This window comes from Oncorhynchus mykiss, chromosome 9, assembly GCF_057628025.1.
Source record: "Oncorhynchus mykiss isolate SJ-2025 chromosome 9, ASM5762802v1, whole genome shotgun sequence".
NCBI lineage: Eukaryota > Metazoa > Chordata > Actinopteri > Salmoniformes > Salmonidae > Oncorhynchus > Oncorhynchus mykiss.
The window spans coordinates 47,763,000-47,781,689 of NC_143030.1; the positions used below are offsets into that span (position 1 = coordinate 47,763,000).

The window sequence follows — 18,690 nt, forward strand, 5'->3', positions numbered from 1 at the left end:
CCACAATAGGCTGAACGTGAAATCAGTCATCGTCTCACCGCTCGTGATTCGATGAGGATGTTGATACCACAGAGGAAGAGGCGAAGCGAGAGAGCTGACTCCGCCCCAAAAATCTGTCCGGCAATGGGAGTGTCGAATATGCACTGGATCTTACTTGTGCATCAGACTCGGTGGCTATTGTAGGCTATTTACTACATATTTTTGGGATTGAGATAACGTTCTAAAGATACTCTGATAAATGCCAAGTACTAATGTCCTGTCAAAAAATAAGAACGTTTAGCCATGCGTTATGGCAGACAAGTAAGTCAACGTCGCTTTGCAAAGTTTATGTGGCTTCTTGTGGTAGCGTGGCATCTACAGGTCCGACCACCCAAATAGGGAAATGCTGCGAAGATGAACAAAGTTGTGGATCAGATTTAGGTATCCAGCCTGTACGGTCCACAGCCATCCCAACTTCTCCATCACCCGCAAATCACAGACACGTAGCGAGCAACAACCAGAGGGTGTCGCCTACCTTGTCTGAAAGGGCATTCACTACAGAACTCCAGATTGACTCCAAGACTTACCTTTGGTCAAGGTATAATGAAATGAAACGGCTTGTGCACGGTAAGATGTTTTTATGTTAAAGTTTGCCTGAAATATGTTAGTTTGTTTTGCCAACTGAAACTTTTTAATCACTAACCCATTTCCTTTTTGTCAATACTGTTTTTCCATCCATACCAGATAGATTGTTGGTTGTCAGTTGACAAATGTTATTATTGCTACACTCTGGAAACTTTTCAACCTCTCATTTGTCATTTTAGTAACAAAATTCCCCCCTTGATTAGAATCAGGTTGATCAATAAACCTAGTCTTTTTTATTAACACCCCCCTCCCATTCCAATTATTATGTCTGTAGTAAACTCTGAAGGATGTGCGAACTGTGAGTGAAATGTTCATAACCTAATGAAATACATCTTTGGCCATTTTTAACTTAAAGGCCCCTACTGCCCAAAATTGTCCAGACTTCAGTTTACCCACACAATGCATTGAAGACGATTCATGAAGACTGATCATGGTAGATTTGGTATTTTGTTTAATGTCTCCCCCCTCCTTTTCTGCAGATCTGATTCCTCCAGGTGTATGTAACTTACTGAACCCCTCCACCATCTATGCCAACAATGAGGTTGACTTGGACGAAGTGGACATCTATGGCTTTGATTATGACTACACACTCGCTCTGTACTCCAACACTCTTGATACAATGATCTACAACACAGCTCGAGACTTCCTTGTCAAGCACTACAAGGTGTGTCTGATGGAAATGTGATGCTGTTTGCCTCATATTCTCATACAAATGTTCACGATGCACGTTTGTTTGATTTGAATTTGTTAAATTGTTTCTTTTAACTCCCCAAACAGTATCCAGAGGGCATTAGCAAGTATGACTATATTCCCAACTTCGCTGCACGGGGTCTCCACTATGACATTCAGAAGGTAAGTGCTTTTTTTTTGTATAAAAGCTTATAGTATAAACATTCAACAGGAAAAGTTTGAAATTAGCTGGAATAGTTTTACAATTTTTTTTACTTGAGTGAAATGGTAGTTGAACTAATAAAATAGTTTTCCGTGCAGGGACTGTTGATGAAAATAGATGCCTTCCATTACATCCAGCTGGGGACTGTATACAGGTAAGTTACTTGCTCGGTGAATATATGGAAAACAAAAGTTTTTTTCTAATAACAATACTCTTTGCTATTGCTATGTCATGGATTAAATACTGTAGTCCAGAGACCATAGTGAAAGAGAGTTAATTCCCACAGGGGTCTGAAGCCTGTTCCAGATCACGAGGTTTTGGAGCTCTATGGTGGAACTCACCATGTCCCTCTTCAGGAAGTCAGTGGCTTCTATGGAAAGGTCACTACTTCACCACATTCTTCGACATCACTTTCCTGTATCTTCCTGAACAGATGAGCTAGATGATGAGCTAGACAAGGATTGGAGATTGTGCATAAACATATTTGACCTAGAGGCCTACATGTTGAAAAAGCATGCAAAAGTGATGATCTTTAAAGTAAAATAGTTCACAATTGCAATTCATTCTAGTTGCAATGGCAGTAACTATAAGACACGTTTTACCATGTCCGTGACCTGCTCTAAACCACATTCTTTCTTTTAATCACAAAGAATCCTATGGAGACTTTAGGCCAGCTACTGGAGAAATAGATGTGGTCTGACTCATTTATTGCTCTGTTCTCTCAGTGCCTTGGGAGAAGTTGAGTTTATTTGCCCACTTGATGAAATGCCCTCCAAACCAAATGGTCGTGTTCTCATACTATACTACGGGAATAAAAATCTATTAACTGACTGGTGTGCATGAATATGTATAACTTGGTGTGTCTTCTATCCCGTTGGGCTAACGTTATCTTACAGGGTCCAATGATGAAGCAGTTCATGGATGTTTTCTCCATCCCAGAGATGACTCTCCTGGCAGCTGCCAATGACTACTTCAACTCCAATGACATTGAATATGACCCTGGTCATCTCTACAAAGATGTTTCGGTGAGTGCATTCAGCAACAAAACATGAATCCAAAGATAATACTTTATTTTAATTCAGACATCAAAGTAGGACCAGTTTTCAAATGTGGGCAAATAGCTGGTTCTGAAAATACAAGGCTTTTAACTAAAAAGTCTAACTTAGTTCATTGCTGCACCCTGACTCCTGAGTTGTTGCACCGAAGTCAATGTCTGTGAATTTTCCTTTTGTCTACCATTGTGCATGGCAGTTGAGAATGTGGGCTAACTTTTTTTTTCATGCTGTGTCAGTCAGTCAGTGTGCCAAAAGCTATTTTATTCCTCCTCTCCCTCCCTCCCCTTCAAGTGGAACCACTTACTAATGCTTAGTGTGTCTAAATGGAAAAGGTTGGGCTAAAGAAAGCTAAAGAAAGACAAATCTATGTCGGTGAGGTAGCTTTTGGTGCCTGCCACGTTACCAGTGTGTTGGGCTCTGTTCAAATCCTGTCAAGACATAGTGAAAAGTTCCCCATCTGTGTCCTGAGAACCCAAAAGTTGCATACCATTTTATCTTCTCATTGACAATAAATAGCTGCTGAACTCGATATTTGTAATGAACATTGATTTTAATGTAAAAAATTACAAAAACTGTAACTATCATCAATTTGGTCATTGTCAGTATTTTCCAAAACACTTTTGCGAGATTTAGGGAAGCTGTTACATTCCTAGATTCATTGGATATTTGAGGGTTGTATTTTGATTTCGATCATGCCATCTAACACGGAATGGTAAAACCTAGGGACAATTGTCATGCATGGAGAGAACTGCGCTGATTTCTCTCTATCCAACTGTGTGGCAGAATCAACAGGCAGTGAGACAGACCTGCCCACATGACGCAGTGCCTCAGACTTGTTTACATATCGTCGCTGTCTAATAACATTTTAGCCTTTTAAATTTGGTTATTTATTCAAAGCAGTATCCCCTTAATGTATGCTGACTCTAGGAAGAAAATGTATTCAAAATAGCTTCTAAAGTTTCATGTATTTTTGTTAATGGGATAATATGTTTTTTTTTTTTCCTGAATAGATGATGTTTTGGGCGTGAGGTTTTCGTCAGACAGCGACGATAAGACAATACTTGGCCCATAAGCCCATAAGTGATCACTCGAGTCTTTCACAGTTTTGGGCAAAATGAGAATTGAGACGATGCGCGCTTGCATCCCAACTGCCACTTGTCAACATTCCAAAGCCATTTGTGAGCATCATGGGGCCATACTTGCAAACATTAGAAAAAATTGAAGTTTGACAAAAAGTTTAGTCTCAAAATGCGCATCAGCCAATTAAAATCGTAGACGTAATTGCACGTGATCAAATACTTACCCATGAAGCGTACTTAACAGAAGTCTAATGGTACATTCTGATAATCAAAGCAACTAGATCATGTGTGTTTGACTGACTAGTCAAATAGCTTTCTGTGTAGAGTGCTTAGCTCCACGTAATTGTCGCAGATTGTGGCAAGGGTTCGAATTTTACATGCATTTTCCCCGTTGAAATGTAGAATTATATTTATTGTGTTTCTGTGTTGAAATGCAGCAAAAACCTTGGAAATTATGAATACAATTAATTAGGGGTTTCTTGTTGGAGTCCCTCTTGCAGGCTGATTCACAGGCTATTGGCACTGCTAACTAAATGTGTTTGTTTATTATGGATCCCCATTAGCTGCTACCAAGGAAGGCAGCTACCAAGGAAGGCAGCTACTCTTCCTGGGGTCTGGCAAAATTAAGGAAGTTATACCATTTTAAAAACATTACAATACATTCAACAGATTTCACAACACACTAAGTGTGTGCCCTCAGGCCCCTACTCCACTACCACATATCTACAACACAAAATCTGTGTGTGTGTATGTTATCATATGTATGTATGTATGTATGCATGGGTCTGTGCCTATGTTTGGGTTGCTTCACAGTCCCTGCAGTTCCATAAAGTGTATTTCTACTGTTTGCATCGGTTACTTGATGTGGAATAGTGTTCCATGTAATAATGTGCGCCTCCCATAGTCTGTTGACAGTGAAGAGACCTCTGGTGGCATATCTTGTGGGGTATGCATGGGTGTCTGAGCTGTGTGCTAAGCTTTTAAACAGACTCGGTGCTTTAAACATGTCAACACCGCTCACAAATACAAGTAGTGATGAAGTCTATCTCTCCTCCACTTTGAGCTAGGAGAGATTGACATGCATATTATTAATGTTTGCTCTCTGTGTACATCCAAGAGCCAGCCGTGCTGCCCTGTTTAGAGCCAATTGCAATTTTCCTAAGTCCCTCTTTGTGGCACCTGACCACACAACTGAACAGTAGTCCAGGTGCGACAACTAGAGCCTGTAGGGACTGCCTTGTTGATAGTGCTGTTAAGAAGGTAGAGCAGTGCTTTTATTATGGACAGACTTCTCCCTATCTTAGCTACAATTGTATAAATATGTTTTTACCATGATAGTTTACAATCCAGAGTTACTCCAAGCAGTTTAGTCACCTCGACTTGCTCAATTTCCACATGATTTATTACAATATTTAGTTTAAGTTTAGGGTTTAGTGAATGATACAATGCTTTTAATTTTTGAAATATTTAGGACTAACTTATTCTTTGCCACCCATTCTGAAACTAACTGCAGTTCTTCAAGTGTAGCAGTCATTTCAGTCGCTGTAGTAGCTGACGTGTATAGTGTTGAGTCATCCGCATACATAGACACACTGGCTTTACTCAAAAGTCGTTAGTAAAGATAGAAAAAAGTAAGGGGCCTAGACAGCTTCCCTGGGGAATTCCTGATTCTACCTGGATTATTTTGGAGAGGCTTCCATTAAAGAACACCCTCTGTGTTCTGTTAGACAGGTAACTCCTTATCCACAATATAGTAGGGGATGTAAAGCCATTACACACAGGTTTTTCCAGCAGCAGACTGATCAATCATGTCAAAAGCTTAACTGAAGTCAAACAAAACAGCCCCCACAATCTTTTTTTATCATCAATCTCTGCATCAGCCTATCAAATATCTTAGACTTTATATCTACCAACAAATGCCATTTCTTAAAATAGGTCAATTTGGTCACCAAATTGCATAGATGTGTAGGCTACAGTTTACATGTACAATGTTTCATATGCATTTTTATAATCATCCACTTTGTCACGTGTTATTTGAATCGAGCATCGAGTACCAGCAGTGAACAGTGTTTTCTTTAACAAAAATGCTTTATGCGAGGGGGCTCGAACCCACGGTTAATGTGCACTGGTTTTAGTCAACCGCTTTGACTCTAAAACCACAGTGAAACAGATGAGCAACAATGTGGGATTTTGTCATATATATGAAAATGTGCCTTTTTGAATTTTGTCAGGTCAACGAGGCATCATGCAATATTGGCACTCCAACACATAAGGACCAAGCGGAACAAAAGTAAACCTTGAATTTGAAGGTTTAAAATAGCCCTCATTGACAAACACAGATGGAACTTAGCTTGCTCGTGGTTTTGGGTGATGATAATGGTTTGATGGCACCAGAGAGGATGGCTGTCATTTCATGGGCTCTTAACAAACCGTGCTATTTTGTTCATTTTTTAAAAACTTATTTTGTACATAAAGTTGCTGCTACAATCTCTTATGACCGAAAAGAGCTTCCGGAAATCAGAACAGTGATTGAACTGGACAAAGAATTTCTCTTTGAGAAGGACGAGAGGGATTTACTCCAGACACCAGAACAGGCCCTCATTCCTGTCATTTGCAGGAGAAAGAGACAGAAAAGATATCGTGGAAAGAGATCGGGGTCCCTTGGAGGATCTGCCGACGAGTGGTTTATCTGCCCTAGCCATCCGTACTACTGGCCAACATACAATCCCTGGAAAATAAATTGGATGAACTAAAAGGACGTATATCTAAAGAAGTCTCAAGGTTTTGCTCGCCTGAGGTAGAGCATCTCATGATAAGCTGTAGACCACACTATCTACGAAGAGAGTTTTTATCTGTATTTTTTTGTAGCGGTCTACATACCACCACAGACCGATGCTGGCACTAAAACCGCACCCAATGAGTTGTATACTGCCATAAGCAAAAACGCTCATCCAGAGGTGGCGCTCCTAGTGGCCGGGGACTTAAATGCAGGGAAACTTAAATCCGTTTTACATGTTAAATATGCATCCAGAGGGAGAGAAACTCTAGACAACCTTTACTCCACACACAGAGACGCGTACAAAGCTCTCCCTTGCCCCCCATTTGGAAAATCTGACCATAATTCTATCCTCCTGATTCCTGTTTTCAAGCAAAAATTTAAGCAGGAAGCACCAGTGACTCGGTCAATAAAGAAGTGGTCAGATGAAGCCGACGCTAAACTACAGGACTGTTTTGCTAGCACAGGCTGGAATATGTTCAGGGAGTCTTCTGATGGCATTGATGAGTACACCACATCAGTCACTGACTTCATAAATAAGTGCATCGATGACGTCGTCCCCACAGTGACTGTCCGTACAAACCCAACCAGAAGCCATGGATTACAGGCAACATCCGCACTGAGCTAAAGGGTAGAGCTGCCGCTTTCAAGGAGCGGGACTTTAACCCGGAAGCTTATAGAAGCCCCACTATGCCCTCCGACGAACCATCAGACAGTTTGCAAGCCCTGCTACATTCAACACTATCACAGACTACAAAGGGAAGCACAGCCGTGAGCTGCCCAGTGACACAAGCCTACCAGATGAGCTAAATTGGTTTCTATGCTCGCTTTGAGGCAAGTAACATTGAAACATGCATGAGAGCACCAACTGATGATTGTGTGATCATGCTCTCTGCAGCTGATGTGGGTAAGACATTTAAACAGGTCAACATTCACAAGGCCTCAGGGCCAGACGGATTACCAGGACGTGTACTCTGCTGTCTTTACTGACATTTTCAACCTCTCCCTGTTTGAGTCTATAAACCAACATGTTTCAAGCAGACCTCCATAGACCCTGCCCAAGAACACTAAGGTAACCTGCCTAAATTACTACCGACCCGTAGCACTCACGTCTGTAGCCATGAAGTGCTTTGAAAAGCCGTTCATGGCTCACATCAACACCATTAGCCCAGAAACCCTAGACCCACTCCAATTTGCATGCCACCCCAACAGATCCACAGATGACGCAATCTCTATTGCCCTCCACACTGCCCTTTCACACCTGGAACACCTGTGTGAGAATGCTATTCTTTGACTACAGCTCAGCGTTCAACACCATAGTGCCCTCAAAGCTCATCACAAAGCTAAGGACCCTGGGTCTAAACACATCCCTCTGCAACTGGATCCTGGACTTCCTGATGGGCCGCCCCCAGGTGGTAAGGGTAGGTAACAACACATCCGCCATGCCGATCCTTTACATGGGGGGCCCTCAGGGGTGCGTGCTCAGTCCCCTCCTGTACTCCCTGTTCAATCATGACTGCATGGCCAGGCATGACTCCAACACCATTAAGTTTGCAGATGGCACAACAGTGGTAGGCCTGATCACCAAAAACAACGAGACAGCATATAGGGAGGAGGTCAGAGACCTGGTCGTGTGGTGCCATGACAACAAACTCTCCCTCAACGTGATCAAGACAAAGGAGATGATTGTGGACTACAGGAAAAGGAGGACCAAGTGCCCCCCCCCCCCCATTCTCATCTATGAGGCTGTTGTGTAGCAGGTTGAGAGCTTCAAGTTCCTTGGTGTCCACATCTAAAATGAACATGGTCCAGGCACGCCAAGACAGTTGTGAAGAGGGCATGAGAGAACCTATTCCTCCTCAGGAGACTGAAAAGATTTGTCATGGGTCCTCAGATCCTCAAAAGGTTCGACAGCTGCACCACTGAGAGCATCCTGACTCGTTGCATCACTGCATGGTATGGCAACTGCTCGGCCTCCGACCGCAAGGCACTACAGAGGGTGGTGCGTACGGCCCAGTACATCACTGGGGCCAAGCTTCCTGCCATCCAGGACCTCTATACCAGGCGGTGTCAGAGGAAGGCCGTAAAATTGTCAGACTTGTCAGCCACCCCAGTCATAGACTGTTCTCTCTGCTACCGCATGGAAAGCGGTACCGGAGCGCTAAACAGCTTCTACCCCCAAGCCAGAAGTCTACTGAACATGTAATCAATGGCTACCCAGACTACTTGCACCCCCCCCCCCCCCCCCCCCCCTTTTACACTGCTGCTACGCTCTGTTATGCATAAATCACTTTAATAACTCTACCCACATGTGTATATATTACCTCAATTACCTCGAAGCCGGTGCCCCCGCACATTGACTCTGTAGCGGTACCCCCTGATTATAGCCTCGCTATTGTTATTTTACTGCTGCTCTTTAAATATTTGTTACTTTTTTTATTAGCTATTTTTTGTTGATTTAAGGGCTTGTAAGCATTTCACTAAGGTGTTGAATTCGGCACATGTGACAAATCAAATTTGATTTGATGAACAGCATGTAGCTTGTGCATTATTTACGATAGTTTTACAGCTTGCCGATGAAGTTGTAGACATGTTCTCAGAAATCAGTCCTGAGTGCAGCTACTTGAAAGTACTACACCAAGCACCTTACCAATATGTAAAATTGTGTGACTAAGATCACCCCTGCAAAAAAAACATTTATATAAATTAATATAGCGAACATAACACACCCACATCGAACCAGGCCTTGTTTTGTTAAGTTGCTGATTCTATGATTGATTCTATGATGTCTATGATTGATTCTGAACAAACTGTACTTCCCAGTTACAGAAGTGAGTGGCAAGATTCCAGGAATGCTAGATCTTTACAGCACACTCCGCAAACATTCAATGGATCTCTCCCAAGAGAGGAAAAACAAGGCTGGTTAAATGTCCTTTTAGGTGGGAGTAGTAAGCCCACAAAAGTGTTCGGTCAGAAATGTCTTTTAGACCATGAGCAAGACAACAGTATACAAACATTCTCAGTGAAAGTTGAGCTTATCCACACTCTTTTCATTTTCCTTAGGATGCCATTGGAATGGTGCATATCAAAGGCTACATGTACAAGTGGATAATGCAAGACTTGGGTGAGATGTACTATATATATATATATATATATATATATATTTTTCATCTTCAGTTTTAGACATTAAATCTCATTTGTTTGTATTGGATGCTCCCCATCTCACCCACGCCCAGATTGCAGGTTATTTTAAACAGAACGTTGTTAAAATCCCCTAAATAAAAAGCAGTGTTGTCTTGATCCACTGTTTATTTCTCTGTATTTGAAAACATAAACAGGAGAGCAATTTAACTGCCCTGCAGATAATAGTTTTGGGGTTATGATAAGATAAGAAGTACTAATATTTTTCAAGTATTTTAAATCTGATTCTTCCAAAACCATTGCTAAGGGTAAGTCAAGATAATTGATCAAATATTGCAAACATACTTTAAAGTGCAAAAATATGAACATACTTTTTTTTAAAAGTGTACAAAAAAATGACTGTACCCTTGACAATTTATAATGTTAATAAGTTTTGTTTTCAAAGATGTGTTTACGGAGTTCAGGTTTGTCAGGAATTGAGAGGAGAGGGCATTTCAAGACAGTATAATATGTATCTTTATACTCTGCTGTACCACAGTCTCACAATTACTTTAAATACCTTTTGTATTTTGCTTAAAAGCTACATGACTGTTTCCCACTGGACAAAGCTATCCGTTTCTTCCAAGGGACAACACGTTCTGACGGAAGTGGAATATTTACATACTTGAGAAGTACTCAAGGGAAGGGTATATTCCTGTCTGAATTGACCCTTTCATCTCCCTCCCACAGATAAATATATTCTCAGAGGAGATGAGACATATGCAGTTCTGCACCGTCTGGCCAGCCATGGCAAGAAGCTCTTCCTTATAACCAACAGCCCATTTAGCTTTGTGTAAGTGTCACCATCAACCAAATCAAACTGACAGTTAAATAAATCAGAGATATATAGTACCAGTCAAAAGTATGGACACAGATACTCATTCAAGGGTTTCTTTATTTTTACTATTTTCTACATTGTACAAAAATAGTGAAGACATTAGAACTAGGAAATAACACATATGAAATCATGTGGTAACCAAAAAGTGTTAAGCAAAAATGTTATATTTTCAAAGTAGCCACCCTTTGCATTGATGACAGCTTTACTCTTGGCATTCTATCAACCAGCTTCACATAGAAAGCTTTTCCAACAGTCTTGAAGGAGTTCCCACATATCCTGAGCATTTGTTGGCTGCTTTTCCTTCACTCTGCGGTCCAACTCAACCCAAACCATCTTTATTGTGTTGTGGTCTGGTGATTGTGGAGGACAGGTCATCTGATGCAGCACGCATCACTCTCGTTCTTGGTCAAATAGCCCTTACACAGCATAGAGGTGTGTTGGGTCATTGTCCTGTTGAAAAACAAAGCACAAACTAGATGGGATGGCATTCTAAATTCTAAATAAATGGTGTTCTAAATAAATCACTGACCGTATGACCAGCAAAGCACTATTACCACCACCTCCATGCTTCACGGTGGGAACCACACATGCAGAGATCATCCGTTCACCTACTCTGCGTCTCACAAAGACACCGTGGTTGGAACCAAAAATCTCAAATTTGGACTCATCAGACCAAAGGACAGATTTCCACCGGTCTAATGTCCATTGCTCATGTTTCTTGGCCAAAGCAAGTCTCTTCTTCTTATTGGTGTTCTTTAGCAGTGGTTTCTTTGCCGCAATTAGACTGAAGGCCTGATTCACAAAGTCCCCTCAACAGTTGATGTTGAGATGTGTCTGTTACCTGAACTCTGAAGCATTTATTTGGGCTGCAATTTCTGAGGCTGGTAACTCTAATTAACTTATCCACTTAACTCTGGATCTTCCTTTCCTGTGGCGGTCCTCATGAGAGCCAGTTTCATCATAGCCACCAAGCGCTATCTTCTGTATACCACCCCTACCTTGTCACAATACAACTGATTGTCTCAAAAGCATTAAGAAGGAAAGAAATTCCACAAATGAACTTTTAAGCCACACCTGTTAATTGAAATGCATTCCAGGTGACTATCTAATGAAGCTGGTTGAGAGAATACCAAGAGTGTGCAAAGCTGTCAAGGCAAAGGGTGGCTATTTTGAAGAATCTCAAATATAAAATATATTCTGATTTGTTTAACACTTTTTTTGGTTACAACATGATTCCATATGTGTTATTTCATAGTTTTGATGTCTTCACTATTATTCTACAATATAGAAAATAGTAAAAATGAAGAAAAACCCTTGAATGAGTAGGTGTGTCCAAACTTTTGACTGATGCTGTACATTCAGGCAAAGGCGGCGGTGTGCGCTTTCAAGTTGTTTGGGGAAGCGCATGTTCACCATAAAAATGCACTTTTATAATAAATTATTCCATGCATCCTCGCATTTGCAGACTTATGTAAGAGAGCCTACTATTCGTAATGTGATGAGTAGATTGGATAGTCATAATTTAGGCTAATGATATAACTCGATCACTGTTCGCAGAAAATACTGTTCAATGCAAGGCTGAGCGCGTTGTAGAGTAGATCTATGCTATTGTAGATTATCCTTTCTTTGCACGGGAAGAATTTGGCCTTTTTTTATAAACATATTTCATGCAATCCTACTACACTTTATATGACTAGAGGCATTAGCAGAATGTTTTCATACATCAACTTACAGTCTAGCTGACTCTGCTGACAAACAGATCAATAAAAACAACGTTGCTTGATCCATAGAATAGGCCTATGAGAAGGGGAGACACAAATACAATATGATGTCCATCTAACTTGGAGGAGGAAATGATTGTCCAAAAACAAGCTCATGTGGCTCTGATCCAACAATGATAGAGTGAATATGCGCACTCACTGGGGATATGGCCTGTGCTCTCTTCTGGCGCCAATAAAATAGGCTATACTGGTCGCTCAATTTAGATTTTTGATTTTATTTATTTCTTCATACACAGGTGTAAGTTAATTAGGTTATATAATTTTGGCAATTTTAATTCAATTGACTTTCAGGGGAAGCTTTGCTTTTAATTGTAAAAATTGTTAACCTTATGGATGTGCCATCTGTGGGCACTTTCAGCTCTCAACAGTAACTGTACATTTCGTGGTTGTTCACTAACCAGCTGTTTTCCGATTTTATTTAGAGACAAAGGAATGAAATACATGGTAGGAAAGGACTGGAGGGACTTTTTTGATGTTGTCATTGTTCAAGCTGACAAACCACACTTCTTCAACAACTGTGGCAAGTAAGTCTGAGACTCTATCTTTATACTCCCAACCAAGAAGTGTCTAAATTCTATAACCTTGGTCTATGAGAGAAAATGAGAGCATTCTACACACTGTTTGTGTGACCTGATCACATTTTCTACTTGCAGACCTTTCAGACGTTTGGATGGCAACGGGGACCTTCAGTGGGACAAGATCAAGAGCTTGGATAAGGGCCAGATCTACAAACAGGTAGGAGCGGAGACATTACCCAGAAATATTACTTTATACAGTGCATTCAGAAAGTATTCAGACCTCTTGACCTTTTCTACATTTTGTTACATTACAGCCTTATTCTAAAATGAATTAAATCATTTTTTCCCCCTCAATCTACACACACTACCCCATAATGACAAAGCAAAAATTTTATTTTAGCAAATATATGAAGAAAACCCCCCTGAAATATCATGTATGACGCTACAAGCTTGGCATATCTGTATTTGGGAAGTTTCTCCCATTCTCTGCAGATCCTTCAAGCGCTGTTAGGTTGGATGGGGAGTGTCGCTGCACAGCTGTTTTCACATCTCTCCAGAGATTTTCGATCAAGTCCGGGCTCTGGCTGGGCCACTCAAAGATATTCAGAGACTTGACCCGAAGCCACTCCTGCGTTGTCTTGGCTGTGTGCTTAGGGTCGTTGTCCTGTTGGAAGGTGAACATTGGTCCCAGTCTGAGGTCCTGAGCACTCTGTAGCAGGTTTTCATCAAGGATCTCTCTGTACTTTGCTCCGTTCATCTTTCCCTTGATCCTGACTAGTCTCCTGGTCTCTGCCGCTGAAAAACCTCCCCACAGCATGATGCTGCCACCACCATGCTTCACCATAGGGATAGTGCCAGGTTTCCTCCAGATTTCCCCTGATTGCTCAGTTTGGCCGGGCGCCCACCACTAGGAAGAGTCTTGGTGGTCCCAAATGCATTCCATTTAAGAATGATGGAGGCAACTGTTCTTGGGGACCTTCAATGTTGCAGAAATATTTTGGTACCCTTCCCCAGATTTGTGCCTCAACACAATCCTGTTCCGGAGCTTTATGGACAATTCCTTCTACCCCATGGCTTGGTTTTAGCTCTGACATACACTGTCACCTTTGGGACCTTATATAGACAGGTGTGTGCCTTTCCAAATCATGTCCAATCAATTGAACTTACCACAGGTGGACTCCAATCAAGTAGAATCGGCTCAAGGATGATGTAATGGAAACAGGATGCACCTGAGTTCAATTTCAAGTCTCATAGCAATGAGTCTGAATAATTACTGCATGTAAATAAGTTGTTTTTTTTAAATACATTTTCACTTTGTCGTGGGGTAGTTGTGTACCAGCACTTGCGTTCCAGGTAGTGGTCATTTGTGAGATTCACAATGTCAATGTCGCATTTGATCCTTTTACTGTGGGAAATGAATGACATGATTGGAATGGCATTACATTTTTACATTTTAGTCATTTAGCTGATGCTCTTATCCATTGCGACTTACAGTAGTGAGTGCATACATTTACGTACTTTTGCGCACTGGTCCCCCATGGGAATCGAACCCACAACCTTGGTGTTGCAAGACTATTATGATGTGTGGAACCTTTAGTCCAAGTTACTATTTAATCAACCTGAATCAAATGTCCCTAGTCTGAGTAATGCTGGTCTTACAAAGATGGCCTTTGAAGTCTACGCAAAGATGTTAGTCTTGTCCTTGAAGTTAGTTCCCTGTTGTAGCTGAAAATGGATCAGGTTTAGTGAAAAGTGGATTATATTTTGATGCTGTGACATGTATTGCCTCTAGGGTTGCAAATGGAGGGTATATTACTGGACAATAACAAAGTTTACCTGTAAACTACCAGAATCTGGGTGACTTTAAAGTTTTTATTTGTGTTTTATCAGATTATATCTTGTGTGGCCTTTTTGGGTACTTCAGATTACTGTAATTATCTCTGGCCCTCTGTGTGGTCTTGTCACATGTAAATATAAAATAATCAAATGAGATGATTTTAAACTAAACATTTGAATGACAAAACTGTAAAGCATTATCCTAAATATAAACTATCAACTTGGTGAATACCATTGGTGTTTTAATATGAGGGTTTCAGCATGAAATATCCTTAATTTATTACACAGATTTATTTTACTATGTCAATATGTCTTTATTGTAAATGTTTTTTCACCAAACTGGTGGCAGTAGGGAAAAAAGTAAAGTTCCTCTTGAACCATATGGTCTATCCACATAAAACACATGGACACAGATTTAAAAAATGTTTTCAATATATGAATACATTTTTTTGTTATTCAAGTATAAATTACTGAAGTTACCATAGATTGACATAGATTACCTGTTAATTCTGTTAACTTTGGTAAATTACCAGTAGCTTTGCAACCCTAATTGCCACAGTAGGACATGGTAACCATGCAGTACTTTTCCTCTCTCCCTAAGAGCACTGCCAACATCATTGGCAGATTGACCCACAGTCCAGGCCAATAGTTGTCTGCTGAGAAGGCCTCAGCAGAATTTGGTGGAAGACCACATCTTTATATTAATTGTCATTAGTCATGTTATAGTTCTGCCAATCCACAGTCTTTTTTTTGCCTTATTTCCTCCTGTTTTTACTTCAAGCATTACAACTTAAAGGCCCAGTGTAGTCAAAAAATATGTGTTCTCATATACACTGAGTGTACAAAACATTTTAAGGACACCTTCCTAATATTGAGTTCCACCCCCCCCCCCCCCCCCCCCCCCCCGCCCTCAGAACAGCCTCATTTTGTCTGGGCATGGAGTCTACAAGGTGTTGAAAGCGTTTCACAGGGATGCTGGCCCATATTGACTGTAATGCTTCCCACAGTTGTGTCAAATTGTCTGGATGTCTTTTGGGTGGTGGACCATTCTTGATACACACAAAACTGTTAATTATGAATAACACAGCACAAACCAGTGCACCTGGCACCTACTACCATAGCCACCCACTGAATGGCACACATACACAATCCATGTCTCAGTTGTCTCAAGGATTAACAATCCTTCTTTAACCTGTCTCTTCCCCTTAATCTACACTGATAGAAGTTGATTTAACAAGGGATCATAGCTTTCACCTGGCTTCACCTGGTCAGTCTGTCATCGATAGAGAAGGTGCCCTTAATGTTTTTTGCACTCAGTGTATATGTCCACACTATGAGATTGGAATAATATTATGAAAATTATGATAATATCCTTTTAGTGTAAGAGCTGTCTGAAAAGATCACCTGAAATGTTTGCCTGTTTTTGGTGGGATGGGGTTTTGGCCTGCCTGGTAGGCCAGGCGATTTAAATTTGTTCATAGACCAATTAGAAAGTGTTCCAAACCTTTCTGCCAATACATAATTTTTTTTCTCGTTTTCCCCTCCCCATTCAGGACTGTCTCGGAGTGGTCAATCTAAATTCTTGCTTGAGAAATTGCTCTTTGCTAAAAAGCTATTTTTGTTTATTTTTTTTAACCATCACAGAAAGGTACTTAATTGTTACCCAGAAATAATTTGATATTGAGATCAAAATGGCTGCATTGGACCTTTTAATCATCTTTCCTAGTGACATTCATTATGCTGTCTCCTTGTTGTAGGGCAACCTGTTTGACTTTCTCAGGCTCACAGGATGGAGGGGATCCAAGGTGCTCTACTTTGGAGATCATCTGTACAGTGACTTGGCAGTGAGTCATACTATATTATGTCAGAATTTTTTGTTACTGATATAGGCAGTGTAAATGTGATTTCAGAACACAAGAAATGCACACATGAATTGATTGTGTTTCAAGGACTGTGCCTCGCATTGTTGTGCTTACAATGTAATAACGTGTGGCATGCTGTGGCAAATCGTTGTGCTGGGCTGACTACTCATGCTCTCCTGCAGGACCTGATGCTGCGTCACGGCTGGCGGACAGGGGCCATAGTACCAGAGCTGGAGGTGGAGACCAGGGTGGTGAATACGGAGCAGTATGCACAAAGCCTCACCTGGCTGCAGGCACTCACCGGTCTACTGGAACGCATGCAGGTACACTATTGGGCATTTTACCACATAGAACTCAGCAAGCTGTGAGATCAAAGCAATAGGTTAAGTTACACGTCTTGCATTTACCATGACGGGTCCCTTGCCTTTATGGGATGTATTCCCAATCAATTGTACCCACGCAAAAAACATGACTACAACAAGCTAATATTATGATTTTGCTACCCATCAGCCATGCAATTGAGAATGGAGACACTTGACACCATGCTTTTGTTAAATGTTGAGATGAAAGTATTCAAGTAAAACATTTTTTATTGAACCTGTGCAGATGCATCGAGATCTAAAGTCAAAGGAAGTTCTACAGGATTGGTTGAAGGAAAGAGAAGAGCTTCGGTGAGTCTAGATATAGTAGATAAATTGTACTTCATTTATCAAAACCGTCGGACAGCTAGTCAGACCTTAAGGATTCAGTGTAATTTTGACTTGGCAAGCTTCGTACAGACCTATGAGCTTCCTTTGGCCCTTTCTTTCATTTTCCCCTCAGAGCTGTGACCAAGAACCTGTTCAACCCTCACTTTGGCAGCATTTTCCGCACCTGCCACAACCCCACATTCTTCTCCCGTCGCCTGTGTCGCTTCTCTGACCTCTACATGGCATCCATCAGCTGTCTGCTCAACTACGACCTCTCCTACACCTTCTACCCTCGTCGCACCCCCCTGCAGCACGAGGCGCCCCTGTGGATGGACCAGCTTTGCACTGGCTGCATGAAGACTCCCTTTCTGGAGGAGATGGCTCACATCCGCTGAGGGCCGCTCCGAGGTTTCACAAACCTCAAACTTGATATAAAGAGGCAGGAACTGAAGCTATGCCGGGAGTAAGGAGAATTGGGGCATGGTGCACAGATCATGAGTGCCACCTCCTGGGTTGTTGTATGCCAGTAGGTAAAGTGAAAAGGAAGTGTCCGAAATGGGTTAAATACGGAAGACACAACCCCTCTGAACCAGCATACAGTAATAGTAAACTATCTGGCTATTCAAGTTACCCAACATCACTTGGTTGGCAAGAACATTTAACGGGTTAAGCCTTTCGTTATTTTTTAGGTTAGTTAAGTTGAGGTTGCAACTTGTAATTAAAAACCAAAACAATTTGAACAATAACTGTTTGTACATGGTGCGGATATCTGTTACTTGATAACTCTTCTTTTTTTTTTTTTCTCTCATTTTAACCATGTAGCCTCCTCACTGTAACAGACTGATTTAATGACCTCATTAGTTTGAGTTATGAGTAATGGTGTTATAAGTTTATTGGGTTATAAGTTTATTGGTGTATAGTCTTGGCTGTTACTGTATTTGAGTACGACCATTCACATTGCAGTATGGTTCAGGGCAAGCTAAGTTGTTGCAGTCACTAGAAATCTATTTTGGGTCAATCTTGAATCGGTGGCATTTTTGCAACCATGAGTTAACACTTTAAAATGGCAAATAGTTACACATCATACATGTTTTTGTTTGTCAATAATACAATATAGGCTAATGCAAGTCCTTTATACTGCAACACTTTAAAGTCTCAAATTAAATATCACATCTTTTGTTGCTCAAAAGCTTAATTATCCATTTGTGTCACTTCAAAGTAATAAATGAGTTAAGAGTACCAAATATGACTGCTGAAACAACAATACAAATAGGGTATCTCCACTCTCATAAATGAGAGTTAAGTGATACGAAATAAAAGTGTAATTTAGCTGACAAATGTGTGGTAATGGTTTATATATTTGCTCCTGGCTGTCAGTCTATGTCTCTGTGGGACAGCCAGTGGTGACCCGTCATTCAGGGCAGGTGAGAGCCCCACCTGTTTAAGCCCCACTCTTTTAGCCTGTTTTGCATGTAATTACGTGTCACCTATCACTTTGCAAACATTGTAAAAAAATATATATATATCATTGAGTTAATAAAGCTGCATACAAACATGGTC

At 41.0% G+C, this 18,690-nt stretch overlaps 1 protein-coding gene across 1 annotated transcript; it reads left to right on the forward strand.

The window, feature by feature from the left end:
* The first annotated feature begins 71 nt into the window (after window positions 1–71).
* LOC110532148 (5'-nucleotidase domain-containing protein 2) lies at window positions 72–18,690 on the forward strand. The gene is made up of 14 exons (XM_021615791.3): window positions 72–606; window positions 1,104–1,288; window positions 1,402–1,476; window positions 1,615–1,670; window positions 1,803–1,896; window positions 2,413–2,541; window positions 9,490–9,550; window positions 10,297–10,399; window positions 12,648–12,749; window positions 12,879–12,960; window positions 16,337–16,423; window positions 16,624–16,764; window positions 17,048–17,112; window positions 17,264–18,690. Exons 1-14 carry the CDS (start codon window positions 252–254, stop codon window positions 17,523–17,525), a joined length of 1,797 nt encoding a protein of 598 aa, XP_021471466.2. The 5' UTR covers window positions 72–251; the 3' UTR covers window positions 17,526–18,690.